Source organism: Cervus elaphus, chromosome 28, assembly GCF_910594005.1.
Source record: "Cervus elaphus chromosome 28, mCerEla1.1, whole genome shotgun sequence".
Lineage (NCBI taxonomy): Eukaryota > Metazoa > Chordata > Mammalia > Artiodactyla > Cervidae > Cervus > Cervus elaphus.
The window spans coordinates 41,633,742-41,659,451 of NC_057842.1; the positions used below are offsets into that span (position 1 = coordinate 41,633,742).

At 38.9% G+C, this 25,710-nt stretch overlaps 1 protein-coding gene across 3 annotated transcripts in view; it reads left to right on the forward strand.

Annotated features, from left to right (window-relative positions):
* Positions 1-25,710, forward strand: part of CDK19 (cyclin dependent kinase 19) — a 265,331-nt gene that overhangs the window by 227,033 nt on the left and 12,588 nt on the right. For all 3 annotated transcript variants that reach the window (XM_043890139.1, XM_043890136.1, XM_043890138.1), the window contains 4 exons: positions 13,651-13,708; positions 18,447-18,578; positions 23,739-23,882; positions 24,052-24,121. In XM_043890139.1, coding sequence (XP_043746074.1) covers positions 13,651-13,708; positions 18,447-18,578; positions 23,739-23,882; positions 24,052-24,121 — 404 coding nt within the window. The remainder of the gene's footprint in view (positions 1-13,650; positions 13,709-18,446; positions 18,579-23,738; positions 23,883-24,051; positions 24,122-25,710) is intronic.

A 25,710-nucleotide genomic window follows, 5' to 3' on the forward strand; every position in this document is an offset into this window, starting at 1 on the left:
GTGGGTGGGGAGAGCATTCCAGGCAGAGGGGACAGCATGGATAAGGGCATGGGGTAAGAAACTGTTAGTCATTCAGTCATGTCTGACTCTTTGTGACCCCATGGACTGGGGCCCGCCAGGCTTCTCCATCCATGGGATTTTCCAGGTAAGACGACTGGAGTGGGTTGCCATTCCCTTCTCCAGGGGTAAGAAAGTGGGAGCACTTTAATATTACTGGTGCAAAACAAGAAGTAGCGAAAGAGGAGGAAGGAGAGAGAAGTGGGCACCAGATTACAGTAGACTTAAAAAAATTTTTTTAAGGCTCTGCTGGGTTTTCATTGCTGCACGGGCTTTTCTCTAGCTTTGCGGAGAGAAACTACTTTCTAGTTGCCGTCTGCAGGCTTCTCATCGCAGTGGCGTCTTTTGTTGTGGAGCATGGGCTCTAGGGGGCTACATAGGTAGCGCTAGTGGTCAAGAGCCGACCTGCCAGGAAGGGGTCAGGAAGATCCCCTGGAGGAGGGCATGGCAACCCACTCCAGTATTCTTGCCTGGAGAACCCCATGGACAGAGGAGCGTGGCGGGCTACAGTTCATGGAGTCACTAAGAGTCAGACACTACTGAAGCAACTTAGCATGCACGCGTGCACACACTGGTTCTAGGTGCTGGGGCTTCAGTAGCTGTGGTTCCCGGGCTCTGGAGCACAGCCCCAGTGGTTATGGTGCACAGGCTTAGTTGCTCCGGGGCATGTGGGGTCTTCCCAGATCAGGGATTGAACCTGTATCTCCTGTTTTAGCAGGCAGGTTGTTTACCACTGATAGAGAAGTAAGTGCATGAAGGACAGATGTGGTGGTTTAGTTGCTAACTCGTGTCCGACTCTTTGCTACCTCATGGACTGTAGGCCACCAGACTCCTCTGACCATGGGGTTTCCCAGGCAGGAATACTGGAGTGGGTTGCCGTTTCCTTCAGGGGACCTTCCCAACCCAGGGATCAAATCTGGGTCTCCTGTGTTGCAGGAAGATTGGGGATGCTAATAGTAGATGATGTGTGTGTGCTCAGTCCTGTCCAACTCTTTGCGACCCCACGGATTGTAGCCCACCAGCTTCCTGTGTCCATGGGATTTTCCAGACAAGAATACTGGAGCAGGTTGTCATTTGCTTCTCCAGGGGATCTTCCTGACCCAGGGATCTAACCTACACCTCCTGCGTTGCAGGTGGATTCTTTACCACTGAGCCACCAGGGAAGCCCAGAGAGGAGGAGAGATAGTAGATAAATCTTTAGGAGGTAAGATAATCAAACCCGAGGACTTAATTAGATTTGAGAAATAAAGGACAGGTGCTCAGACTTCTGTTTTTGATATTTTTGATAACTGAGTGACTGAGAAGGGAATACCATCAGAAAGAGAGGTAGGGAAAATTCAGTGTGAACATGTTGAATTTGAGATGATTGTGGAGATGACCAGCATACAGCTGATGTATCTCTAGATATATAGAGACTTAGAGGTATAGATTTTGGAATCATTGGCAATGAGTGATTGTTGAAACCCTGGAATAAATTAAAATTAGGATTTAAAAGTCTGTGTTCAGAAGTGAGCTTGGCATATTTCATGGTAAGTGTTTATTCTAGTTTCTTACAGTTTCTTTTAAAATTTAGAACTTGCCTATCAAAGGACCATGATTACTAACCATTGGCAATTTTTCATTCAGCCAGCAAATCAGCGGATACATAAAGTGGTGACAGAAATATCTTCCCTGCTTTTTAGGAGGTTGCAGTCACAATAATCAGATACTGTATAATTTTTAAAACAATTACTACCAGGTTATTTTAAAGGGTAAATGTATGATAAGACTAATGCTACTAGCAATTGAGTGTTGTATTTCAGGAAAAAAGCATGTTTCTTATTCTTAGTTATTTGCCCTGTTTGTTAGAACACAGAATCTTATTTGTTCAAGGTGAACAATGGAGAACAGTGTAAACAAAGGAACATAAACTGAGGATTTTCTCCTGGGAATGTACTTCTGTATCAGATGTGACCAGAGTTGCGCCACTTCTGTATTTAAAGAAAAGAATAGTTGTAGCCACTAATATTAGGCTAGCACTGTTCATTGTTCAGAAACTAGTCTGATTGATATCTGATTGGTTTTTTCCTGTCATTCAGGATTGTAGACAATTGTGTTTGTGTTTTTCTGTCTTCTTTATTGGTGCTGATGAGAGTCATCTTGTGGGTTTCATATTTTTGTTCCAAATGTCCTGGGGCAGGGAGTGTAAAGCAAATGTAATAGGATAAATTGTATATTGTTAGGCTATTCTATTTATGATGTGCCAATTAAATAAATTTAACCCTGTGAAAAACAATTGATTCTATAAAAGGAAAAAAACCTGTCTAAGATACACGTAAAACATCATGAATGTACGTTCAACAATTAACTAAATTCTTGTAAAACGCAGATATTTCAAGAAAAATTTATGAGTAATCATATGGTTTATCTCATTATTTCCCTGACTTTTGCCTTTTAAATACAATTTAACTAAAATGAACCCTGCAGCCTTGATTTGTCTATCCAGTTTTATCGCTGATAAGTTAAATGTGAGGTCCCCAAGTCCTGCCATCTCTGCTGTCGCTATGGTGACCAAAGTGTGCAAGCCCAGCAGTGTCACTTTCTTTCACAGCTGGTATTTTGTGTTCACAGTGAGAAGAGGGGTTTCAGTACAACATCGTCTTTGTTAATTGGGATGTAACTAGGTCAGAACCGTTTTGGTATCCTCTTTCCATTCTTTCAGGTTTATGTGTGGGGGTGTGTGCATGAGCTGCCGTTTCCTTTGTTTTTTTAATAGCATGTACCTTTAGTTAATTAATCACTGTCAAAGTTAGTCTTTTGAAAATTCAGCATAATATCTGTAAACACACCTGAGTGGGGAATCCTGAGGGTTAGATGGAGTTGTTCCGAGACTTGCCCCCAGCCCTGTATTTTTTGAGTAAATCTCGTAAAAAAAAAAAAAAAGAACCCAGGGAAATTGATGTAAAAATGCTTTTCAAAAGTTAAAAGCATCTTATTTTTACTTATTTTCTTTTCCATTATGATTTATGACAGGATATTGAAGATAGTTCCCTAAGTTAAATGTATTTTCATGGGTGATCACATTATTTTGTTGTTATTTTGAAACATCAAATATCTTATGACCTTAACAATTATTTATGTATTTCTGAAGGGGATAGTTAATCCCAGTTAAGAGGTGTGCATTTCAAAATGATTCCCTCTGCGATTCCAGATTTTAACTTGACTGCAGGAGCCCTTCTCTGTGGGTACTGCCCAGACCCTGGGTTTCTCTCTCAGCCTGTACTCACTGCTCTCCTAAACCTTGTCACCACTTCTGCCCTCATCTCAGCCTCTATCTACATGGAGATCCCACACTTACAGCTTCCCTGGGCTTCCAACACATGTGTCACAAGTATTCTCTACTGACTTCAGAACTCACTAGATCCTTGTCTGTCTCTCTCTCTCCTCATTCCGCTGTGCTGCTCCTGTTCATGTTCTCTGTTTCCATATAGCGCAACTATAGGCACTTCTAACCAGAATTAGCCAACAGCGATCAAGACCGGCTTCCTGGTTTTCTCCCGTTCAGCAGCTCATAATCTACTTTGATTTCGTCTTTCTTTTTTGACTGCGCCGCAGGGCCTGTGGGATCTTAGTTCTCTCATAAGGGATGAACCCATGTCCCCTGCAGTGCCTCGTCTTAACCACTGGGTTGCCAGGGAAGTCTCCATTTTCATTTCTTATGTGAAACAATTTTTGTTCCTTTGTCACATACTTTGTATTTTTATCTTACATCTTTTTTTTTTAAGGATTTAAGCTCAAATTTTAGGAAATGCAAATAATGTAACAAATGGTACATAAGATGGTTTACATACTTTTACAATTGTAAAAACTGTTATATCCCAGAAATCTCACTAAGGCCTTGAAAAATGTACTCTAAATCTCCCTTTACTGGGCATTCCACACTTGCACTACTGAGGGCCCAGATTCAATCCCTGGTTGGGGAACTAAGGTCCTGCATGCCACAGAGCATGGCAAAAAAAACAAAAAAGACTAAATTTGCCTTTGCCTGTTTCCCACTTATTTGGGTCTCATTTACTGCAGCTAGCTTCTGTACATGCACAGAAATTATTTTTTCTAAGTCACCAATGACCTTTTGATTGTCTCAAAGTTGCCTCTTCTCAGCTTGCATTCTGCTGTTCCTGAAGACCACCTTTTCCTTTTTAAACTCTTAACTTCTAGAAGCCTATGCTACCTATGTTTTCTTACCTTGGATACTCCTTCACTAGTTCTTTTATGGGCTCTTGTTCTTCTACCATTTATTCCTCTCAGTATTATTTTTTTTTCTTATATTATTAAACATACTACTTCTCTAATTACAAACAATACCAAAACATAAAAAGTCAAACATTATGGAAATATATAATGTAGTAGAAAATGATAATCTCTCCAAACCTTGCCATCACAGATTGAACAGGACACACGTACATCAGTTCAGTTCAGTTCATTTGCTCAGTCGTGTCTGACTCTTTGTGACCCCATGGACTGCAGCATGCCAGGCTTCCCTGTCCATTACCATCTCCCAGAGTTTACTCAAACTCATGTCCATTGAGTCAGTGATGCCATCCAACCATCTCATCCTCTGTCATCCCCTTCTCCTCCTGCCTTCAATCTTTCCCAGCATCAGGGTCTTTTCAAATGAGTCAGTTCATCGCATCAAGTGGCCGAAGTATTGGAGTTTCAGCTTCAGCATCAGTCCTTCCAATGAATATTCAGGACTGATCTCCTTTAGGATGGACTGGTTGGATCTCCTTGCAGTCCAAGGGACTCTCAAGAGTCTTCTCCAACACCACAGTTCAAAAGCATCAATTCTTCGGTGCTCAGCTTTCTTTATATGGTCCAACTCTCACATCCATACATGACTACTGGAAAAACCATAGCTCTGACTAGACGGACCTTTGTTGGTAAAGTAATGTCTCTGCTTGTTAATACGCTAAGTTGGTCATAACTCTTCTTCCAAGGAGTAAGCGTCTTTTAATTTCATGGCTGCAGTCACCATCTTCAGTGATTTTGGAGCCCCCCAAAATAAAGTCTCTCACTGTTTCCCCATCTATTTGCCATGAAGTGATGCGACCAGATGCCATGATCTTAGTGTTCTGAATGTTGAGTTTTAAGCCAACTTTTTCGCTCTCCTCTTTCACCTTCATCAAGAGGCTCTTTAGTTCTTCACTTTCTGCCATAAGGCTGGTGTCACCTGCATATCTGAGGTTATTGATATTTCTCCTGGCAATCTTGATTCTAGCTTGTGCTTCATCCACCCCAGCGTTTCTCATGATGTACTCTGCATATAAGTTAAATAAGCAGGGTGACAATATACGGCCTTGATGTACTCCTTTCCCAATTTGGAACCAGTCTGTTTTTCCATGTCCAGTTCTAACTGTTGCTTACTGACCTGCATACAGGTTTCTCAAGAGGCAGGTCAGGTGGTCTGGTATTCCCATCTCTTTCAGAATTTTCCACAGTTCGTTGTGATCCACACAGTCAAAGGCTTTGGCATAGTCAATAAAGCAGAATAGATGTTTTTCTGGAACTCTCTTGCTTTTTCGATGATCCAACAGATGTAAGCGATTTGATCTCTGGTTCCTCTGCCTTTTCTAAAACCAGCTTGAACATCTGGAAGTTCACGGTTCACATACTGTTGAAGCCTGGCTTGGAGAATTTTGAGCATTGCTTTACTACTGTGTGAGATGAGTGAGACTGTGTGGTAGTTTGAACATTCTTTGGGATTGCCTTTCTTAGGGACTGGAATGAAAACTCACCTTTTCCAGTCCCGTGGCCACGAGTTTTCCAAATTTGCTAGCACATTGAATGCAGCACTTTCACAGCATCACCTTTTAGGATTTGAAATAGCTCAACTGGAATTTCATCACCTCCACCGTAGTGATGCTTCCTAAGTCCTGCTTGACTTCGCATTCTAGGATGTCTGGTTCTAGGTGAGTTATCATACCATCGTGATTATCTGGGTCGTGAAGATCTTTTTTATATAGTGCTTCTGTGTATTCTTGCCACCTCTTCTTCATATCTTCTGCTTCTGTTAGGTCCATACCATTTCTGTCCTTTATTGTGCCCATCTCTTCATGAAATGTTCCCTTGGTATCTCTAATTTTCTTGAAGAGATCTCTAGTCTTTCCCATTCTGTTGTTTTCCTCTATTTCTTTGCACTGATCACTGAGGAAGTCTTTCTTATCTCTCCTTGCTATTCTTTGGAACTCTGCGTTCAAATGGGTATATCTTTCCTTTTCTCCTTTGCTTTTTGCTTCTCTTCTTTTCACAGCTATTTGTAAGGTCTCCTCAGACAGCCATTTTGCTTTTTGGCATTTCTTTTTCTTGGGGATGGTCTTGATCCCTGTCTCCTGTACAATGTCACGAACCTCCATCCATAGTTCTTCAGGCACTGTTATTCAGATCTAATCCCTTGAACTATTTCTCACTTCCACTGTATAATTGTAAGGGATTTGATTTAGGTCATACCTGAATGGTATAGTGGTTTTTCCCTACTTTCTTCAGTTCAGTTCAGTTGCTCAGTCATATCTGACTCTTTGCAACCCCATGGACTGCAGCATGCCAGCCCTCCCTGTCCATCTCCAACTCCTGGAGTTTACTCAAACTCATGTCCATTGAGTCAGTGATGCCATCCAACCATCTCATCCTCTGTCGTCTCCTACTCCTCTCACCTTCAATCCTTCCCAGCATTAAGGTCTTTTCAAATGAGTCAGCTCTTCACATCAGGTGGCCAAAGTATCGGAGTTAGTTTCAGCTTCAGCATCAGTCCTTCCAGTGAATATTCAGGACTGATTTCCTTTAGGATGGACTGGTAGTATCTCCTTGCAGTCCAAGGGACTCTTCAAAACTCCTCCAACACCACAGTTCAAAAGCATCAATTCTTTGGTACTCAGCTTTCTTTATAGTCTAACTCTCACATGCATACATGACTACTGGAAAAACCACAGTTTTGACTATTTACGTCTGAATTTGGCAATAAGGAGTTCATGATCTGAGCCACAGTCAGCTCCAGATCTTGTTTTTGCTGACTATAGAGCTTCTCCATCTTTGGCTGCAAAGAATATAATCAATCTGATTTCGATGTTAACCATCTGGTGATGTCCATGTAAGGAGTCTTCTCTTGTGTTGTTGGAAGAGGGTGTTTGCTATGACCCATGCATTCTCTTGGCAAAACTCTATTAGCCTTTGCCCTGCTTCATTCCGTACTCCAAGGCCAAATTTGCCTGTTATTCTTGCCAGGTATTTCTTGACTTCCTACTTTTGCATTGTAGTCCCCTAGGACATCTTTTTTGGGTATTCTAGAAGGTCTTGTAGGTCTTCATAGAACTGTTCAACTTCAGCTTCTTCAGCATTACTGGTCAGGGCATAGACTTAGATTACTGTGATATTGAATGGTTTGCCTTGGAAACGAACAGAGATCATTCTGTCATTTTTGAGATTGCATCCAAGTACTGCATTTTGGACTCTTGTTGACTATGATGGCTACTTCATTTCTTCTAAGGGATTCTTGCACACAGTAGTAGATATAACGGTCATCTGAGTTAAATTCACCCATTCCAGTTTTTAGTTCACTGATTCCTAAAATGTCGACGTTCACTCTTTCCATCTCCTGTTTGACCACTTCCAATTGGCCTTGATTCATGGACCTAACATTCCAGGTTCCTATGCAATATTGCTTTTTACACACATACACACACACACACACACACACACACACACTAAATCATGCAATTTGTAAAAATTATGGATAAGACAGAAAGATAACAAAATGATGCTAATTCTAGTTATGTAAAACCTAGTCTTTCCAAGTCCCCACATTGTGACGGGTAGCTCCCTCTTTAACCTTTGCCTTACCCCTCCCCTCTGCTTGTCTTCTCACATTGAGTCCAACCACGGTGACCCTTTTGCTTTTTCTCCACTTAGCCAGCCTGCCAGCTCACCAGTGTTTTTCCTAACTGCTCCAAACAACCATGACCATGGCCTACTGCTAATCTTATGGCAGCCCTCAGAACTTTCAGAGCGCAGGCCAGACGTGCTCAAGAACCTATCCAGTTCTGGTACCCAAATGACTTGTGCCAAAAGCAGAACCATTGGAAAGAGCAGGCCAGCCCTCCCTTGGGTTTCCTCTCTTTAGAATCACAGTGCCCTATCCTCTGTTCTGCCCGGTACCCCCGTCCTCCCTGCTGTCTCCGGTTCACCCGTCTTCAGGCACTGAACTGCTTTCCCCTTATTACTGCACTTCTGTCCGGCCTTATCCCAGATGTGACCTCATGGAGGTACTGTCTAAGTAATTTAAAAGAATGCTTAAGTAATGTTAAAAATAACCTTCTAACCCACTGTCATCAGTACCTTATCCCTATTCCTTTACTTTTTGTCCATATTATCTTAGTGTACGATAAACACAAAAAGAAGATTTGATATGTTTGTATGTACCTTACAAGGCATAACAGTCGAGAGCCTATCACTTAACCCAGTAATTGGAACATTACCAATAGCTTGTTTCTGTTTTATCTTTTCCCCCTTATCCTGTCCTCCTGCTTCCTCCCAAGAGGTAACAAACATCCTGAATTTGAACCTGTTATTCACCCCTTCAAAAGTAATAGGTTTATAACATTTGTATATATGCCTAGACAGTACATTTTTAATATTTTTTAGCTTTGCTTGGTTTTAAGTTTTATGAAAATGGCATCCTGCTATATATAGTCTTCTGAAATGTGCTTTTTTCCCCTCAACATAGTGCTTCCAAGATCTGAACATTTTTTACCTTTATTTGTAATTCAATGATTTTCACTGCTATTTTTAAAATTCATTGTGTGACTCTATCACATTTAATTTCTCCATTTTCCTATTAGCTAGAAATTTGGGTTGTGTCCAGATTTTTTTTTTTCTTTTTTGGGGATTACAAAATGCGCTATGGATATTCTTTAGTGTATCTAAAAAGGGAATTACTCAGTCGAAGGGTATGCAATTGTTCAGTTTGGCAAGATGATGCCAAATTGTTTTCCAAAGAAGTTGTACCAGTTTATTCTCCCACCAGCAGTGTACTGGAATTTCCCCTGACCTATTTATCCTACTCAGCTGTTCTTAACTGTTAACCAGTCTACTAGGTATAATAAAATGGTATCTTAGTGGGATTTTCCTTTGCATTTCCCCCATTATTGATGTGGTGTGACATCTTTTCCTATGCTTAGCAGTTAAACTGCTTTCTTCTTTTTTTAAAATCCCTGTGCAGATATTTTGTTCATTTTTCTGTTAGGTTGTTTTTCATCTTGATTTGTAGAAGTTCTTTATTCTGGATACGAAACCTTCATGGCTGATCTATGTTGCAAATAGTTCTCCCTGTTTGTCTTTTTTATTTTCCTGATCTTTGATGATTGGAAGTTGCTTTAATTGCCAAATTTATCAGTCCTTCCTTTTATGGTTATTCTTTGTATCTTGTTTAAGAAATTCTTCCCTACTTTAGGGTCAGAAAGATATACTCCAGTTTTTTATTTCCTTCAGCTTTAAAGTTTTGTTTTTCACATTTAATTCCTTAATCCTCCTGAAATTACTGTATGTATGGTATGAGGTGAGGATTCATTTTACTTATTTTTTCCCCATTTGGATCACTTGCTATGCCAGCACCGTTTAATGATTAATTCTTCCATTCTCCACTGATCTGAGGTTCTTCTCCTCTCAGTTCTCCATTCTCTCCCATTGATCAGTTTATCTGTCTCTGTACCAGTCCCATTCTAATTACGATAGCTTTAAAATAAATCATGAGCCAGATTCTTCTCTTCATCCCCTCCTCCTAATACCTTGTGAATCTCTTGGCTATTCTTAGCTGTTTGCTCTTCCACATGCATTTTAAAATCAGCCTTTCAAGTTCCGCAAGGAAACTCTGATGGAATTTTGATGGAAATTGCATTGAATATATAGATAAGTATGGGGAGAATTGATGTCTTTACTGTATTGAGTCTTCTTATGTATAAACATGAGCTCTTAATTTACTTAGAACTTCTTAATGTAATTTAAGATAAGGTTGCAAGGTGTTCTATATAAAAATCTTGTAAGTTATTTGATATATTTATTCCTAGGCATCTTACAGGTTTTTGTTTTGTTTTTGCTATAAAAATGATGCTTTTGAAAGACTGTATCTCCTAGTTTTTTTCGTGATGTATGGAAGCACAGCTGACTTGTTCATACTGTTCAGGGAGCCATACTTCCTGCTAAACCCTTTTACTACTGCTAATAACTTGTCTGTAAATACTCTGGGTTTTCTATGTAGATAATTAATATCACCTCAAAATAACAGTAGTTTTGTTTCTGCCTTTCTAATGCATATGTCTTTAATTATTGTTTTATAGTACTGGACTTATGTTGATTTTAGAAAAAGCTGAAAGTAAAAGGCTATTAAAAGATATGGCATGCAAACTGCTAAAAGAATCAACTACAGTAGTGTTATACAAAATAGCTTTTAAGAAAAGGGCATTATTAAGAAAGTGGGCTTCCCTGGTGGCGCAGCTGGTCAAGAATCTGCCTGCAATGTGGGAGACCCAGGTTTGATCCCCGGGTTGGGAAGATCCTCTGGAGAAGGGAATGGCAACCCACTCCAGTATTCTTGCTAGAGAATTCCGTGGACAGAAGTCAGCCATAATACTAGATGCAGAAATCTCTTGTATTCTCTTTATTATTTTTCCACAGTATTGATCAGTACTGATGTACTGTATATTTGTTATTACCCTTTTTCCCCCACTGGAATATAAGCTCATGAGGTTAAGGATTTTGCCTTGTTTTGTTTAGTATGATATCTCTAGGATCTAAATTACTGCTAGATGCTCAGTCAGTATTTGTTGAATGAATGACTATGGAGGGTAGAGAAAGGAGTGCAAAAAAAGCAATGCCAAATCTTGAGCTTTTACCTTGAAATGCTCTTATATGTTCCCCCATGACCATTGTCACAAGTTAACTTCTCCCTAGACTGTTGTAGTCCACTTCCAACTGGCTTCTGTCTTTACTTTGTGGTCCATCTGTCTTTTCCAGTTTATCCTTCATAATACTACCAGAGTTTTTTTCCCTAAATATTGATCTGATTATCTCAGTGTCTTGTCTTGGCTCAGCCTATAGAATAAATTGTAGTTTCTCTAATGTGACATTTAATTCCCAACATAGTTCCTAGCCTTATTTCTTCACTGAGCTTTCTATGCTCTAGTCACATCATAACACGTCTAGGCTCTTCAGCATGCTATGTCTGTGGGTTTTCTTTGTGACTGTGCTCTTAACTTTTGAGTTCTCTGAGCCTGAAAAGTCATTCTTTTGTTTATGCTTATCAAAATCTTAGTCATTCTTAAATTCATCTAAAGTTATTTCCTTCCTAAAGACTACCCTGATATTCACTGAGAAGGATCATCTAATCCCAGCGATTTCTTTTGCTGTTTTGGTACTTTCTGTAATCTGCCTTGTACTCTATAAAAAGTTCTCTCTCTTTCCCTACTAGATATATTAACCTCTTTGAAGATAAGGCTTCATGTTTTATTTTTCTTTGTTTCCCGAAAGTCTGCAATATAGTGTTTTAAACATAATGGAGCTTTGATAAATAGTTGTCAAACTTATTTTGAAGGTTTGGTTTTTGTCTGATGCTGTTTTTCTCTTTCTGCTATAGTAAACTAATCGTGTCTCATGTCTTCAATTACCACGCTCCAGTGACAATAAACTTCAAATCTGAGTCTTCCTATTTCCACTGTCCTGACTAGTGCGACCAGGCCTCTCACACAACTCCACGTGTCATCTTCTCTTTCTTGTTCCCCCTCCCAAATCAGTACTTGTCATAGATTTTCTATCACAAAGACACCATTCTTCCAGTCACATTAACTCAAAACCTTGGTGAAATCTTTATCACCCTTTGTCTTAATCTTCTGCCTTCAACTAGTAAGTCCTGTTAATTTCTCCTTTAAAATGTTCCTCAGCTCCATAACTCCGTCTTCATTTCAGCTGAGAAGTCCTTGGATGGAGCCCTTATGACCCATACCCAGTTCTGATACCTCCCCCTTTCCTGTGCTTCCCTGATAGCTCAGCTGGTAAAGAATCCGCCTGCAATGCAGGAGACCCCAGTTAGATCCCTGGGTTGGGAAGATCCCCTGGAGAAGGGAAAGGCTACCCACTCCAGGATGCTGGCCTGGAGAATCCCATGGACTACAGTCCATGGGGTCACAGAGAGTCAGACATGACTGAGCGACTTTCCCTCACACTTCCTGTAATCTTGCTGCCTGTAATATAAAGATCAGATTACTTCACCTGGCTTTTAAGACAATGCAGGGTCTAGGTTCATTCTGCTGCCTACAACATTCATCCTCTGCTTTCTGTCAAGTCAGACTTCTTACTTTCTCCTAAGCTTATGTCATTACCTTTCATGTGCTCTGCCATGCTAGCTCCTATTCATTTTTCAGGATCTGGATAATGGACATCACCCCTGCCCCCCACCTTCAGTGAACATTTCCCTTAACAATGGAAACTCTAATCATTTCCTCCCTGTTCGTTTTTATTTTTAGTGCTTATTGTTTTCATTGAGACTTTTAAAAGAGTCAGCAAATTGGAAGGGATCTTAAAAGTAATCTAGTTTAACCTCTAACCCAAGACCTCAGTCTTCTTCATAACTCATAATTAGCATTAGCTTCTAGTATTATACAAAGCTTCTGATATTTCTATTTATATAGTGAACATCTGGAAGTTAGGAATTTGGTTTCCTGTGCTTTTATTTTTCCTTTTAATTCTTAGTATGGTTCACTGTCCTGGAAGACACTAAAAATATATTCATTGATTGAATAAATGAATCATAAATTTTCTCTTCAGAGAATTTACAGAGGAAGCTTCCTTGCCCAAAAGCCTCTCTGCCTTCAACTAGTCACAAAATCCTGTTAATTTCTCCTTTAATATGTTACTCAAATGTCTACAAATAAGAATGACTTTTTAAGGAGTCTTAAAAGATGGTGGATACATTTTCAGCCTACCCTTTTCTTTATATGGCTCTGTATTAGCCTTGACTTTTATTTTCCTCCTTCTTGAGATTATACTTGGAATTTCACTTTTGCATGAACCATAAGGTGTATGAATTTTAATGGAATCTGTTGAATGTTTACCATGTTTTCCTACAGTAGTTTAGAACTATTTAGCAAGAAATATTCCACTTGACTCATTTAAATGAAGGTAATTATCTTGTGGCTGGGAATTTATATAAAAATTTTCAACCACAAAAGCCCTTTGTTGTGGGCAGTAATAGAACAGCTTATAATTTGTACAGGTTTTAAAGTTATTACTAGTCATTACTTCTGAGGGATAAATAGAAATGATAGCTTTAATTCCTTTGTGATTATTTGTATGATATAATTTTGAAAATAAGATGTTTCTATAGCAAGGATGTTTTGGGAAAGTTAGTGCTAACTTCAAGTATGTCAAATGCTTAATGTAGAGGGTACTTGCTATTCAATTATAGTTTTGATGAAAATCCAGAAGTGACATTTTCATATTATAAGAACTTTTTTCCATTTTAGAGCATGTCAAAAGAGTATAGTAATTTGAATGCTCTATTTTTATTTCTAGAAACCAGCAAATATCCTAGTAATGGGAGAAGGTCCTGAGAGGGGGAGAGTCAAAATAGGTAGGTAATTATTTCTAAAATACCTTATTAAGAAACTAAAGTGACTGCAAAGATGGTTTCCCTTTTTAATACTCTTACTTAAGTAATTTTAAAATTAATTCAACTTAATTCCTCATAATATTCATAGACAAGATGCTGGGAAATGTAGATAGTTTATAAAATCCCTCAGATTTATTCCCAAAATAAGGTTCTGTAATTCTAAGCTGAGGCAAGCAAAAATTCATTCCCATACAATACTCCAAGCATGTGTTTATGCTAGTTACTGTAACGCTACTATTATAGTCAGCCTAAACATAATGCCTTGAATCTTACTTTTGTCTCAGCTTTACCAAACGTTTCCCTGAACCCATCCTTCCCACCCTGACCCTGATTTATACATACAGATCCTCACAGATACCTGCCCCTGCCCTCCCCTGTCCCTACTGCATGTCTTGTGCCAGGTACCAACCTATCTTTTCCCAGTGAATATGTATGTGTGTAGACTCGCTTACTCGCCAGTCTTAGACTGAGGCACTGGCAGAAGTCTTGTTTCTGTACTCAGCATTTCTCTGCGACCTTGGAAGTTCTAAAAGAAGCTGCCATCATTTATACCAGTTTATGTCATTTATACTGACATATTTGGGGAGAAAATAAGCTGAGAAATGCTTTATTCTAAATTTTTTTTATAAGAGAACTTACATTTATTCAATGTTCGGTGCTTTTAAGAAAGATTTTAGAGTAAATTTTATTTTATCAACCTGCTTTCTTTGCTATTAGAACTTATCATGCTAGAAATGATCCAGAACTGTGCTGACTTTGCCTACTACAAATTCATTCTGTCCTGCTTCAACCAAACATACCCTGCTGCCTGGTTTTCTACTTCTTCCATTAATTCACTAGCCCAGTTCCTGAAGAAGCTGTGCTAAACCAACTTTTCTTCCTTTAAACCTCTACTCTGAGCTTGAGATTGAATCATAAAAAAATTCTGTTGATGTTAGTTAAGACCCGGGTGGCTGCTTTCTTTGCCTCTCCCATGTGGTTCCTCCTCCCTCTCATCCCCTTTCTACCCTTCCTCACGTGTTTCTATTTCACCCTCACACTTCTATCGAGTACCAAGTTTTTTCCCCGTGAAAGGGAAATAAAGGATGGTCCTCCTGTGGGAGACACTAAAATAGACACTTTGGAGTGTCATCTCCTTTGTTTTCACGGCCACCCTCTGGTCGGCACAGCAGATAAGTAAAGCTGGATTTACAGAGGCAGTAGCTTACTCGGCCTTTCAAAGGAAGGGCTTGAATTCCAAATCTGGGGTCTCTTTCACTCCAAGCATTGCTGCCTGGTGAGATCAAAGCTATCTGGTATGACCTGACTGACCACTTTTTGTCAGCACAGCTCTGCCTTTGAAACAGCCTCAGAAAGTGTCTCTTTCTCCTCAGTCCTATCCCGTGCCCTTCTAGCTTCTAAATACCCTTCCTGCTGTACTTCAGTCCTTCTAATTACAGTTTTTCTGTTCTTTCCTTCTCAAGTTTCTCCTCTTCACCTTTCAACACTCATAATCCAATTTTAACATAAATTTTCTCATATCCATTTTTTTTTTTTTTTTAACCATTTGTTCAATTTTTTCCCCTTGTTCCTCTACTTCTGAAATCATGCTTACACATCGGTTTCACGTACCCTAATTTGTTATCCGTTATTAAATTCTTTTTTTTTCCTGACATCAAATTCTGTTCCTCTATTGAAACTGCTATCTCCAAGACTATCTATGGTCTTTATCTTACCAAGTGTAGTAGCCTGTGTTTAGTCTGTTTTCCTTTACTGCCTTGTCATTTGTCCTTCTAGCTCGTCTGGCACTGTGAGTGTCTTTACTTTGGCCTTTGTGACATCACATAATGCTATTTTTTTTATTCCTTTTGCTGTGACTTCTGTATTTTATTCATTCTTGTCTCATTCCTACTAACCTTCTGTTTCAAGACAACCTAGGCACTGGCTCGAGACATGGCCTCCCTCTACAGTTACTGCTTTAGGGAATTGATAAGTTATGGCCTTAAAATCTTGGGTTTTATAAAAATGATTTTAAGATCTGGATCTCAAATTCTCTTCTCTCACTCTAACTCTCTATTTGGATGTCTTGCTGGCAACCTGGATTCCATTAATTCCAAACCAAATTCATCATCCTCATCTTGTACTCTCCAATGCTGTCATCACATTTATCCCAGTCACCAAACTTAATGTCTTCTCCTTAGTCTCCCAAGTAGCTCTGCTACTCAGCATGAATTCTGTATTCCAGCCAGGCCAGTTAGTTGCCTTATTGTTAAGAATTTAGGATTATAATTCTACCCAAGATTAGAGAGAAAGTCAGGGTTAAAAGTCAACAATAATTAGTAGTAAAGGTCTAGTGAACAGTTATAGTTAACCTAGTTGATTAAATTATTTTTATATTTTGTTTTAATAGCACATTATTAAAAAAAACCAGTAATGCTTTGATATCTATGCTTAACACTTTAATACAGTTCTTTTTTGATTGAAAGAAAAAGCAGAGTTGAATGAAAGACACATTGTGCCCTTCCCTGTATCAGAGGCTTCCCCTCCCCAGCACCTGAGACTTACAGGCCTTCCCTAAAATGCTCATTGCCTTCTTTACTATTCACAGTGATTCCGCCTTCAGAATCCAGCTCAAGTTCCACTTTCCATTTAGTCAGCTTCTGCAAATGTTTATCAAACATTGTTCCAGATAAAACCATGGAGACATAACCTCTTCCTGCAAGGGACTTTGAGTCTAACAGAAACCAGTAGCAACTTTCCTTTTTGTCTTACAGTACTTACCCTTTTTATCTACGCCATATATTTTGTCATCTCACCTTTGTGTAAGCTCCTTGACTGTAGACATTGCCTTCTGCTGCTTTTCTGTCATTTGATACTAATTAGCACCCACACCACAATTTTACTACCTCTGTTGAACTGAATAATTTAACTCATATCCAACTTTAGGAAAACAGGTGTTAGTAACATTTAGGCTAGTTACATTTTGTCTAAATTAGTAATCATTTGAAAAATGGTTTGAAAAAAATTATTTTTAGGAGTATTTATTGTTTCTCTGGGCTTGATTTCATGTTTCAGTGAATTGGTGTGGCTTACATAAAGCTAAGAAGGTAGAGAATAAGGGGAGAAATACTGGCTTTAGCCTTTACTTAAAAATAGAATGCTTTTCAATGGAGGAAAGAGTATTCCATCATATTACTTTGCCATCAACAACAGTCAGCATCTATTCAATATATAAAGCAGTGCTTTGAGGTAGGTGTAATATTGGTAGACTGGTTTTGAATATTTTTGTTTGCTATAGGGAAATTTGGTTTAAAAAGTGTAGGCATCAGCACAGGCATCCTTGGATAGCTTTATTTTTTAAGACCCATGTTCTCCAAAGCATTCTCAGAAAGTCCTGTGAATTATTCAAACTCTAAAGAAATAAAATCACTGTAAATTAAAAGTTTAATGTATATCATAGCCTATTGGTTTTAGATTAAATGATACTCTATAGTTGCAACTTTAATGTACCACTTGTGCATTGTATAGTACATTGGGGACCATTATATAATCCAACTATACTGTGTGTATTACCTATTTCAAATGATAGAGGCTTATCTTTGTGATTTATTTTTTTACCTTTGTGACATGCAATTATCATATGTATAGTCTGTTGTATATCAGATCCATGGTTAAGAACATAGCTGCTAAACGATAACATGATTTTTGCTTTTTTACTTCCTATATAGGCATTTTTATAGGCATTTTTACTTCCTATTATAGGCATTTTTACTTCCTATCCCTATGACTTTGGGCAAGTCACTGAACTGCTTTGGGCCTTAGATTCTTCATCACAGAAGTGGGGGTAGGGGGAGAATACTTATTAAACCAGCATTCTTATGAGGATTAGATGAAATGATAGATGATGTGTATGAAAATCATTTGTAAGCTCTGAAATGCTTTATAGATATAATGTATATGTTCTTTAGGAAATCTTAAGAAAATTAAATAGTAACCAGTACATTATTATATCAATAGTAATAATCTTTGTACTACTTTTGTATACCTCTAGTATTTAAATTAGTTAGCTTTGGTATAGAGCTTTATAAGTGCTGAATTGTAACAAATTCTCTTACATAGTCTATATATGTTCTTGAAAACATGTATGTGATGTTCTAGTAACTATACGACAACTGGCTTTCTGGGGGAAAAAAATCACCCCAGTTTATAGCATGCACTGTTTTTCAGGATGTAAATACTCCCACCGTAGCCAATTTCAAGCCACAAACATGACATTACTGAACACCATGTTGGGAAGATACTTAAATTGGCTCTCGTGAGTCCATAAAAGCCAACTCTGGCACAGGCTGAACTAAGATAGACTCAAGATTTTAGATATATAGGCATACAGAAGTCATAATCATGAAAACGTTTAGACTTTAAAAACATATACAAATATTATTCTGTCTCTGAAAGCCACGAATCTGGAATCAGACCTTGATTTTTATTCTGACTCTATACGTACTAGTCCTACGACTTTGGACAAGTCAGAATATCTCTAAACCTCAGTCTCTTCATCAGTAAAATAGGCACAATAACAGTATCTCCCTCAGAAGGGGCGATCTGGTGCTAGTACAGATCACTGGTTGAAAAGGAGTGCTTTGTAAGGTTAGTGGCTATTGTCATCCTGGTTACAATAGCATGCCACACTGAGTTCCTATTAACTGATTTTATTTTTTAGCTGACATGGGTTTTGCCAGATTGTTCAATTCTCCTCTAAAGCCACTGGCAGATCTGGATCCTGTAGTGGTGACTTTCTGGTATCGGGCTCCAGAACTTTTGCTTGGCGCAAGGCATTATACAAAGGCCATTGGTAAGTTAATGTGAAATGATTGACTTATAATTGGTAAGTATTATATCATTATTGTGTGATACTGTGTTTATGATAAATACTAAAGGGTATAATAAAGCTGCTTTGTAAAAGCCACTTTATATGGCTTTGTGAAAGTCCTGTTGTCATCTATATTCCCGGATTTTATATTCTAGGAGCTCTGGATATTCAGCTATTTAGGAGAATATGATTCTTTTTAAAAACAGAAAGCATTTTCTTTTTTAAATTATTCACTTTTAATCGGAGGATAATTGCTTTACAGTGTTGGTTTCTATTGTGCAACAGTGTGAATCGGCCGTCAGCACACATGTGTCTCCTCCCTCTCGGGCCTAAAAGAAAGCATTTGCTTTCAGAGGATAGAAGTGTCTGATCTTGTTGAGTTGCTATAGAAATAATAAAATGCAGACTTTGTTTTGCACCTACCTACTATTGATCAGAAGAACTGGAGAGAGGTTTAGAGTTTTCTTCACAAAAAGAAAAACAGAAAAACTGAAGTAGTGTAGTTATTGGAGGGAGCCCCTGCTATCTGGGAAAAAGTCAGTCAGTCCTGTCCTAAGCAAGAAACAATATGACTGATCCTTCTCTCTTGCCATTGTAGTTACCAGAATGGCAGTTTCTCCATTAAGGTAGGAAACAGAGCCTGGGTAGACTAGCAGTGCTCAGCATCTTGCCATCTCACCAAGCATAAACACTGAACAGGAAAACCTTAAAACACAATCTGTAGGATGTAAAGTCTGCTTCAGAACACAGGCATCAGAGATTTTGCTGCCTGGCCCTATAGCGTCCTCAGAGGGCCCAGATGCCAACTGAGGGAGTCGGGAAGAGAGAGTTACCCTCAAACCTAGGTGCTGCTTTAAAGGAGGTGAAAGGAGAAGACAGGGACGGAGTACTAGACCATTCATGTGAAGGCCTAGTTCTATAAGGTAGCTACATTTTGCTCACTGTGTTTCTTTAAAGTTTCCTTTTCTTGAATTCTGTTTACTTGTATTAGACTAATTTTGACTGCATTCAGCTGCTTTGGTCAAGTTCTATTTGATAAAGGCACTTAAATTATAAAATTATTAAAAATAGACAGGCACAATCCTTTCCCTGTTAAGCTTATGAAAAAACTGAAAAGAACTATCAAAGAGTTATCAAGGAAGTTCTCACATTTGAAGAGATCAAACTCATAATTAACCTCTTCATGGGTAGAAACGGAAACAAAAATTAAAATATAGTAATGTCCTCATTCATCAGGAAGTCTGATTTCTGCAAAACTCAGATACCCAGAACACATTTATACTTCCTTTGTCTAGGGATTGAGACACTAGCGCAGTGTGGAATATTGTAATTCTTCATAAGCACTGCTGAAGGATTTTGTTAAATTAGTGAAAAAGCCTATGTATGAGTGGCCACAGCATCATAAGGAAAACCATATGTGTTTGATAGTAGAGGCATGTGAGACTGACCTCAGACCCATGCCCTGGCAGCTGAGCCTGTAGAAATAAGACCCCTGACCAGAGGCTGTCACCCTTATCAGCCAAGGGCAGTGGCAGCTGTCTGTGAAGGCGGGAGGACTTTTTTTAATACTAAAAGTAAATGGAAGGGGTAGAGCAGGGGTCCCCAGTCTCTGGGCCGTGGACTGGTACCTCCTGTCAGATCAGCAGTGGCATTAGATTAGAAATAAAGTGCATAACAAATGTAATGTGCTTGGATCATCCCCCCTCCGCCCAATTCTGGTCCGTGGAAAAATCGTCTTCCACAAAACTGGTCCCTGGTGCCAAAAAGGTTGGGGACCGCTGGGACAGAGCGGTTCTTAGAATAAGCCTGACTCTGTTTCCATTCCAGTGGGTGCACTGAGGGGCTTTATTTTTGAGACATTTAGCATTACAGTTGCTTTTTCTGTTATTAGTTCACTCTCTTGAGAACAATAAAATCTAGAGAATCTCAGAAGGTACCAGAGGCTAGGAAGGTGCCAAAAGTTAAGACAAAGAGGAGTGCTAGCTGGGAGCAACAGTTGGTGCTTTAGAACAGGACTGGTGCTGAGATAGCCCCGGGCACAGGGTGGGAATGCAGGATGTGATAACAGCAGAACCTCCCGTGCCCTGGGCTCTTACCTGGCACCATGCAGTCTGTGTCAGAAGGGAGAGTCCAGGAAGAAAAGGAAAACTCAGCCGGAAACTTTGTTAAACAAAATGATGCCCCACCAAAGACTGTCTCACTCTCAGAGATTCTTAGCAAACCCACGGCCTATGTTTAACATGTACCTCTGGTGATTCTGTTGTGTGTGGTCCCCACACTTTAAGAAGCATGGTTTTATGAATATTTTCTGATTAACTGCTCTACTGTTGTAAAATATAGATGTGTTTTTTGGAAATAGAGGTAATTGGGTTTGAACTGGAAACCAACTATATTTCTTATTTCCTCAGGGTAAGGAGAACTGAAATTGAATTTTAACCAGCTTGTGACTTACTAGCTCAGTAAAAATGAGACTTAGCAATTAAAGATAAAAACATAATCACTGATTTCTAGTTCTAGTCATCCAGATTATTTATTCTGGATAGAAGTTAGGGAAAAAATTAAGATAGAAAAATAATAATCCCCACATTAGTTAGCTTATATATTCATAGCAGACATAAATATACAGTTACTCATTCTTAGAATTCTGTGTACCTGGTTCATATCAGAAATGAGTATTATTTCTATTCAGAGCATATAAAAGAGAGTTTGATTTGGCATCAGTGAAAATTTATGAAATGAGGTTTAGCCCAGGAGATGAGTGGTGATGGTTGTGGTATGTGTGTGAGACACACACACGGGGAGTGGAGTCGGGGGAGGCAGGGAGGAGAGGGGAGAGGGAGAAAGAGAAAAGTGCAAGTCATTGATAAAGGAAAGAGCTGAGAAATGGGTACAGATGATGCTGGAGCCAAATGATCATTTACAATTAGATGCTAACATGAGGCAAGACACCCTAGAATTTAATACTACCTGCTACATTGAGGTTCCTTCTCTTAGCAGTTCTTCAGGAAATCTAGATACAGGCCCCTGTCCTTTGATTAGAGGGCAAACCAGGAACCGTGTGGCCAGCAACATACAGCAGTCTCCATTGACTGCGTGGTAGAGGCAGCTGCAGGAAGACTTGGGACAGTCAGAGGCTGCCATGGCAGGGCCAAGGGGACGGCCAGCATGACATGGCAGAGAAAACAAGACAAAGTAGTCACTGAACAGTATTATTATTCTACTCTTTAGTGATAGATCTTCATGATGAGGATGATTAAGTTATATTTTACAGCCTGTTAAGATGGCAGGTAATAACATAATAAAAATGGTTATTGAAAGGATATGTTCCCATTATCCAGAAGGCTAACTTGGGTGGAGGGAAACCATCCCTGAATGCAGTCAGATACATGAGACATTACTATATATTTTTTTCATTTAGTAATTTATGAAATGGCGTCCCAAAAGTAATTCTACCTGATAGCTTGTCTACAGAAAGTGATTACTATGTTTAGAAGACTTCTAAACACTGTACTTTTCTATGCTGTCCCATAGTCTGTGTGTTATTAACTTTCAAAACACTAAGTGGCATTAAGTGGGCAAGTATGAATATACATCTCACAAGAATTAATTCACATGTACATTTGGCAAAGCATTATAAATATTACAGTCTTAGAATCTAGATTAAAACTATATTATAGTTTTTCAATGTGTAAAATCTAAGTAGAATCATCTTTAACTGGTTATTTGAAGTAGTTAAGAAAACTCTGAAAGATACCTCAATTTATCTTGGCATGGTGGAGCTGGGGCAGCATCTAAGTGAGTATGTTCAGATCACTTCTCTTTACTGGTGTCACGCAATGCTTGTATATACTTGTATTTATCAGCTTCTAGGAATGGCAACCCACTCCAGTGTTCTTGCCTAGAGAATCCTGTGGATAGAGGAGCCTGGTGGGCTGCTGCCCATAGGGTCGCATAGAGTCAGACACAACTGAAGCAACTTAGCATGCATGCATGCATTGGAGAAGGAAATGGCAACCTACTCCGGTATTCTTGCCTGGAGAATCCCAGGGACGGAGGAGCCTGGTGGGCTGCCGTCTATGGGGTCGCAGAGTCGGACACGACTGAAGCGACTTAGCAGCAGCAGCAGCAGACCTTACCACTTCTTGAAAACACTGAAGGTGGTATCTTTCAGACAAAAGCTGAGTTCTCCCAAATCATTTTGTGTAATCTGTACTGCCTAGGCTGACAACTCAAAAATTCTAGTCATTATATATTTGATTGCTGTAAAGAAACATATCACCTTACCTGATCATGATATTATTTTATTCTATCACATCTTGAGTGTTATGCCTTGTATTAGATTATCAATTGAATGCTTCAGCAATTATTAATAGTGGTTAGAAAAGCTTTTGCCTAAATGTAAAGAAAATTCATTGCTTGCTAAATTGAGTTCCCCAAGTTTATCTTGATCAGGAAATTTACAAGTAAATGTTTTTTGACTTTCAGTCTGTTATGTGATGGTAGAGCTATGGTGTTCAGTCGCTCAGTCGTGTCCAACTCCTTGGGACCCCATGGACTATAGTCCTCCAGGCTCCTCTGTCCATGGGGATTCTGCAGGCAAGAATACTGGAGTGGGTTGCCATGCCCTCCTCCAGGGGATTTTCCCAACCCAGGGATCGAACCCAGGTCTCCCGCATTGCAGGCGGATTCTTTGCTGTCTGAGCCACCAGGGCAGCCCAATGATACAGCTATTTCATGTCATATATATGTTTTCTTAGTGTACTTATTGTATTCACTGAAAACTTTTAAAAAATTAATTGGGGGGATTCTTTTCTTTTTAAAAGCTATACTTAATATGAAGTATTATATTAAGATATATGACATATATAATTTTTATATGTTACAAAATAATCATCACAGTAAGTCCAGTTACCATCTATCACCATTGTAAAGTTATTACAATACCATTGACTTTATTCTCTTCCTGTACATTTCATCCCTGTAACATCCTTGGAAGTTTGTACCTCTTAAGCTCTTTTACCTATTTCATTCATCTGCCTACCTTGAAAAATATTTTTGTATGTAGGTTGTGATTATACCAAGAAATTATAACCAAAGAAATATAATAAATATGTACAAAAACTTGTTTTTCTTCCTTCATAGATATATGGGCAATAGGTTGCATATTTGCTGAACTGTTGACTTCAGAACCTATTTTTCACTGTCGTCAGGAAGATATAAAAACAAGCAATCCTTTTCATCATGATCAACTAGACCGAATATTTAGTGTCATGGGATTTCCTGCAGGTAATTTTTTTTTTTTCAAAATAATATTTGAGTCATATTTCAAAAACATTCTTTTTGAAAAGGACATTTTAGTATTTCTATGTATATTTTTAAGCTAAAATAACTAGATTTTTGATAAGTAACATTATTTCCTGTAACAACATTCAATATTTTTTTTTTTTTGCCTAAGATAAAGACTGGGAAGATATTAGAAAGATGCCAGAATACCCAACACTTCAGAAAGACTTTAGAAGAACAACGTAAGTAATACCATATTACATACAAGTAATGTGCAGTGGGAATATTTAAATTAATCCTTTAAAAAACCAGATAGGTTATTGTTTAAACCAGAAACTTAGATGTTAGTATATTAATTATGTTTATGATTTAAAGAAGATATTTCAAATGTTGTTAATGTATATGCCAGGCTTAGGCATTTATTTATTTAAAAACTTTTAAGAATTTAAGGGTCAGTAGTTTAAAAGTCTCTTATGTTTAGCTTGGAAAGGGCCTCAGTTCAAGGCCTTGATGGTAGTTTTGTCTTTGTCTGTATCATGAGTTGTGTCTGAAATGCTGGGCTAGGCAACCAGTAAGGGTGGCAGGAGGAAGAAAACATGGCCTAGGGTCTGAGTAAAACTAACTAGTGGGCATGTGTATGCTGAGTAGAAATGAGAGGAGTTTGTTACAAATATGTGCACCTAGAGGAAAAGGTGGAAGAGATTCTCGTAATTTCAGGACAGGAATGGCTTGTAGGAATGAAAGCAGACATGATAAAGAGAAGCAGCGAATGGCACTGATCATTTTGGGCCTCTCTTTCACACAGTCCTAGGTAGGGGTCCATGCATCTCCTAAAGAAAGCGCTGACATTGCTCAGGTGTCTGAATTGGGCTCTATTCTCACCCTAGATATTTCCCTAGACAGTCTCTGTGATTTTGATGGCTATAGCGCACCATCAGTTATGCTGATGGCTCCCAATTTATACATTCTACTCCAATTTCCAAGTTTCAGACCCATGTATCTAACTGCTTTTTGGAATCCCAAATTGAGTGTCCCATAAATACTTCAAAATACATATCCCAGACTGAGCTCATCATCTGTCCTCCTAAACTTTTCCTCTCACTATATTTCTTATCTTAGGAAATGGCTCCATGATTTACCTAATTGTTCAAGCCAAAGACCTTAAAGATGTCCCTGATCCTCCTCCTCTCTGTCTTCCATTTTATCCCCTAGTGTCCAAACGATTAGCAAATCTAGTAAATTCTTTGTTTCAATATCCTTCAGATCTCTGTATTTCTCTCCATCTACCCTGCCACTATTATATGCCAGACGACCACCCTCTCTCTCACCTGGGATCCTGCATTGGCCTCATAAGTGGTATTTCTACCTTGAGTCTTCATTCAAACTCACTGCCTGTTCTGCAGTCATTGCCAAAAGCACATCTGAGCATGTCGGTCTTCACGTTGCTTTCAGTTTTTAAATATGGCTTACAAAAAGCTTTGGCGTCTACGTCACCAAATTTATCTCCTAAACCTCTGTCCTCTTTGTACTCTATAGGCTGGACATCATAAATTTCTTTAAGATCCTCAAAACCCCTGAGCTTTCTTGGACCCCTGCATTTTTACACATGCTGCTCCCTCAGTCTGGGACGTATTACTCCCGTCCTCCCACCCATTTCATTGGATAACTCCTGTTTATCCTTTCTATCCTGATGAGGTCTCCCCTTGCCCTTCTAGTCAGGTGCTCCCCCTCTGCACTCCTGTGGGCATATCCTCAGCTGCTTCTCTTAGCACACATCACTCTGTCTGACAGTTGGCTTTTGAATACTTATCTGCCTTTCCCTCTAGAATAT